Raw genomic sequence first — 5088 nt, forward strand, 5'->3', positions numbered from 1 at the left:
TGGAGATTCTTTTGAGGTGAATTCTTCCGTTTGGTCATTTTGGATAGTCCCTGGAGTGGTGAGGACCTGCAGGGCACTTCCCCTGTGCTGTGGTGTATAACTGGATTTGGTGGGTGGGGCCGCAGTCCTACCTGATGTCTGCCCCCAGCCCACTGCTGGGGCCACAGTCAGACTGGTGTGTGCCTTCTCTTCCCCTCTCCTAGGGGCGGGATTCACTGTGGGGTGGCGTGGCCCGTCTGGGCTACTTGCACACTGCCAGGCTTGTGATGCTGGGGATCTGGCGTATTAGCTGGGGTGGGTAGGCAAGGTGCACGGGGGCAGGAGCGGCAGGGTTAGCTCGCTTCTCCTTAGGTGATCCACTTCAGGAGGGGCCCCTCTTCCGTGGGTCTCTCGTCTGCCCTTGGCTCCGGAGACTCCTATCTGCTAATCCTCTGGCAGTTTTCTGGGTTATTTAGGCAGGTGTAGGTGGAATCTAAGTGATCAGCAGGACGCGCGGTGAGCCCATCGTCCTCCTACACTGCCATCTTCCCTCTCTCCTCGCCAAAATAATTTCTAAAAGAAAATACATCGAAACGAGGATTATTTTCAGTTCCCCATATAGGGCGATCTGGAGAGGAGAGCTTGATCCAGCGAGACCAGATAGAATGTTCTAACAAAACCTCCAGAGTAATTAACAGGCATTATCTACCCAAGGAATGGAACAAATAGGAAGTTCAGGTTCTAAGGAGCTGCCTTGTTTGTGCCAGTGGCCCCACGCTAGCTCTTTATTAATTGGACCACCTGGGATGCTGATAGCGAACTGAGCTTTGGAACATTTCAGGCCTGGCATGGAATGCAGTTTTTACACAAGTGTCTTGTGGTTCAAAAATCCGATTTCACAGCTTCTCTTCCATTAGATGAAGTGTTTACGGTGTGTCTGGAGCTGGAGTAAGTTCCTGCACGTGCCCAAGAGCAGGGGCCTCCTCTCTCCTCTCATTAATTTGCTGATGTCTAACTGCACTGACGCAGTGGTGAGATACTGGGGAGAGAGCGCATAAGAGACTCTTAAAAACTGAGAACAAACTGAGGGTTGATGGGGGGTGGGAGGGAGTGGAGGGTGGGTGATGGATATTGAGGAGGGCACCTTTTGGGATGAGCACTGGGTGTTGTATGGAAACAAATTTGACAATTAATTTCATATATTGAAAAAAAAGACACTGAAGTCATGCTCCCTTGGTTTAAATCCTAGTTCTAACAATTATTAGCTGTTACTTTATGCAAGTTACTCAAATTCTCTAAGCCTCAGTTTATTCATCTGTGAAATAGGGATAATAATAGAATAAACCTCTTAGCATTAGTCTAGAGATTGAATGAGATAAGCCATTTGAAAACACTAAGCAGTCCCTGGCAAATAACACTTAATTGCTACTAGAGATTAATAGTCCAAGTGATAGTGCTTCTACTAAATTGATGACCATATATTTGGAAATAAGTGAATGGATATGAGACCTATTGTCAAGGTTTAAAACAGCAGGATGTAGTGATGAATTATATGTGAGAGATGAAGTAGAGAGTTTTCCATATATAACTCCTAGGTTTCTGTCAGAGTGGAGTGGATTCTGCTGCACTTTTCTAAGTTGGGGAAGATCTGCCTGGTACAGATTTCAGCTGTAGAAATTTTTCTCTCTCTCTTTTTATACTATGTAAGGCCGAATAAAAAAGAAAAAAAGGTAAGTATCATACAATATAAAAAGAAATATTTAGTAAAACTTTTAGATAAGTGAGAACCTTATGAGATATATAAAATGTTATATTCATACCACAATATAAAAAGTATGCAAAAGTCTTAAATGTGTATATTCTCTGTTCTCAAGGTCTAAGATTTTGAAAATGTCTATTGTACTATGTAAACGATAGTGAACAATTAAGATTATTATTTTTTTCTTACATTAAAAGTGTTTTGTAACCATTCCATCTGTTTCTCTAACAGAATAGAGCCTGCTTGATATACCAGGAAATGAAGAACTGAAGGAGGGTTTATTTTTATTCTCCTTAGAATTGAGGGTCTGCTCTTGGCGCCTTCAGACTCCATGGGGAAGTGGGATAATTGAGTGGAATTTATGGATCCTATATCAATGGCCAGATGGAGGGGCCCAACTCAATCTGTAGGCCCAACAATACAAGATTATCTGAATTGACCAAGGCCCACCTGGGAAGAAGTGAAGAAACAATTAGAAAATAAAAAGAAAGGCTCCAAGGCATTAGCTAAATTTGAAGAAAAAATGAATGAGAATTGGAAAAAATAATTAGAAAAAAGCAGAGAGACATTAATAAGTGAAAATGAAAGTTCATCCAAACAAAAAAGAAAGAAAGAAAAAGATGAAATCTTATCAGTATTCATCTTCTTCATCAAGCTCTGATTCTTCAAGCAGTTCAGATTCTGAGAATGAGGAAAAGAAACAATGAAAAAAGGAAAAGAACTGTTCATACAGGTCATCAGAAAGCTCTACATATGAATCTGAATCAGAAAGCAAGGAATCTGTAAAAAAGAAAAGTCAAAGGATGGAACAGAGAAAGAAAAGTATATTAGAAGACTCAGCAAAAAAAGAAAGAAGACTTATCCTGAAGATAAACCTTTCTCATTAGAATCCTCATCAGAATCAGATTATGAAGTGGAAGTTCAAGCAAAAAAGAAGAGACATGAAGAGTGAGAAAAAGCAACAGAAAAAGCAAAGAAGAAGAAACATCACAAGAAACATAGTAAGAAGAAGAAAAAGAAGTCAGGTTCAAGTCACAAGTCAGGATAACATAAAAAATTAAGATTTTCCTATTTAAAAAAGCAAGCACTTAAGGAAACTTCAACTGTGACTGTTAGGGCATATTTACAAAAATGCATGAATTTCCCTGTGCTAATAGAATTATTCCTGGACTGAGTGTCAGTCATATGCCACTGTGCCAGAAAGGGCCTTAATCATTGCCTGCAGCACAAATATATAATTTTGTTAGTTTGTGTGTTTTTCCTTCCATTGGTTAATTCTTCTGGGAGCTAAAACCCTGTTGTTCATACTAGTGGTTAAGACGTTTGGAATTGAATTTAAATGTTTTAGATAATAATTTGACCCCCAGGAATGTATCTTATTTAAAAGTGTGTAATTTGGATACACATATAAAATGTAATTAGAAATATCTAGATGACTATAGTTGACATTTTTGAAGCATGGACTTAATGGTATCTCTAAATCCTTACTTTTAAGTGCCCTGAATGATACATTGGATCAGATGGACTGGACAGATCTATTTAGAACTCTGCATCCCAAAGCAACAGAATATACTTTCTTCTCAAGTGCACATGGAACATTCTCCAAGATAGATCATATACTGGGTCACAAAACAGCCCTTCATAAGTATACAAGAACTGAAATCATACCATGCATACTTTCAGACCACAATGCTATGAAGCTTGAAATCAACCACAGGAAAAAGTCTGGAAAACCTCCAAAATCATGGAGGTTAAAGAACACCCTACTAAAGAAGGAGTGGGTCAACCAGGCAATTAGAGAAGAAATTAAAAAAATATATGGAAACAAACGAAAATGAAAATACAACAATCCAAATGCTTTGGGATGCAGCAAAGGCAGTCCTGAGAGGAAAATACATTGCAATCCAGGCCTATCTCAAGAAACAAGAAAAATCCCAAATACAAAATCTAACAGCACACCTAAAGGAAATAGAAGCAGAATAGCAAAGACAGCCTAAACCCAGCAGAAGAAGAGAAATAATAAAGATCAGAGCAGAAATAAACAATATAGAATCTAAAAAAATGTAGAGAAGATAAATGAAACCAAGAGTTGGTTTTTTGAAAAAATAAACAAAATTGATAAACCTCTAGCCAGGCTTCTCAAAAAGAAAAGGGAGATGACCCAAATAGATAAAATCATGAATGAAAATGGAATTATTATAACCAATCCCTCAGAGATACAAGCAATTATCAGGGAATACTATAAATCCTTACTTTTGAAAATTAGTTTATTTTACTTCTTAATAAACTTTAGTTTACATGAGGAAAGGGCCTGTGGGGGAAAAAAGAGTTTGCTATAACTTTAGCTAGCTGAATAGTGTGTGCCTTTGATCTTTACACATCCTATCTTTGCCAGTGCAACAGCCATTCTATTCTTATTTGGTGAAATTCTGGGATGTTGTGTGCTCCTTCATGTGAACAAGAAGAAAGGATAAGTAAACCCCCAGTTCTATGAAATTTACCTCCACTTCAATAGTACTGAATACTGTTTAGCATTAGAGTGTTACATTGTTTGAATTAACTTTGATGCCATTTGGAGGGGAATCATTTTATATAAACCCTGGTATCTTTTTTATTAATAAAGATGTGAAATATTTTGCATGTTTTATGCTATTAATTTTTGATTATCCAGGGATATTCTATACAACCATTAATCCTTTTTATATGATTTATGCTTAGGATACAAGTTTGTAATTTCTTAATCTTACTATATTTCATTACTATATTTCATTCATATTGAAGCTTGTTTACTGCAAGCAAGTTAAGTGCCAGACCTCTAGTACGCTATGTGTCTTGTTACATGAAACTATTTCCAAAATCTTAGTAAGTATTCTGTTTAGAAGTTCAGTATCTTAAGCATTAGTATTGATTTAAAATAGGAGTTGAATTTAGAAGATAATGACATCATTGATCTTCCTGTGTTGTATTTTATTAAATGGTGCCTCATGTTTGTTGCTGATTAATGTTTACCACTAATTCTGAAATGAGTTGAGAATTATTTTTATTTCACATATTGATATATCAGAGTAATATTAATTATAAATTGATGTCTCAAAAAACCCACCTGTTACAGAGGATGTGCTAATTGTAACATATTTACAAAATATTTTGGCATGATGAGGGAATCAATAGCTACTTTTTAATAGCTGATTTCATATCAACCTCCTTGAATCACAGGTAAAGTTATTATAAAGATAGAAAATATCAAGTAAATAAATATTGGCTCCCCAAATTTTTGCAGTTCTCTCAGTAAGTTTCTTGGAACATTATATATTTAATATCATGATAGATCACCTTAAAGCTTCATAACT

The 5088-nt window shown here is 36.8% G+C and overlaps 1 protein-coding gene across 1 annotated transcript; it reads left to right on the plus strand.

Annotated features, from left to right (window-relative positions):
• Positions 1-1978: 1978 nt before the first annotated feature.
• FAM133A (family with sequence similarity 133 member A) lies at positions 1979-3320 on the plus strand. The gene is given in 3 exon segments (XM_043570238.1): positions 1979-2335; positions 2337-2518; positions 2521-3320. Coding segments are annotated over 3 exon segments (684 nt in total). The 5' UTR covers positions 1979-2099; the 3' UTR covers positions 2787-3320.
• The last annotated feature ends 1768 nt before the right edge of the window (positions 3321-5088 follow it).

The sequence above is a fragment of the Prionailurus bengalensis genome, chromosome X (assembly GCF_016509475.1).
Source record: "Prionailurus bengalensis isolate Pbe53 chromosome X, Fcat_Pben_1.1_paternal_pri, whole genome shotgun sequence".
NCBI lineage: Eukaryota > Metazoa > Chordata > Mammalia > Carnivora > Felidae > Prionailurus > Prionailurus bengalensis.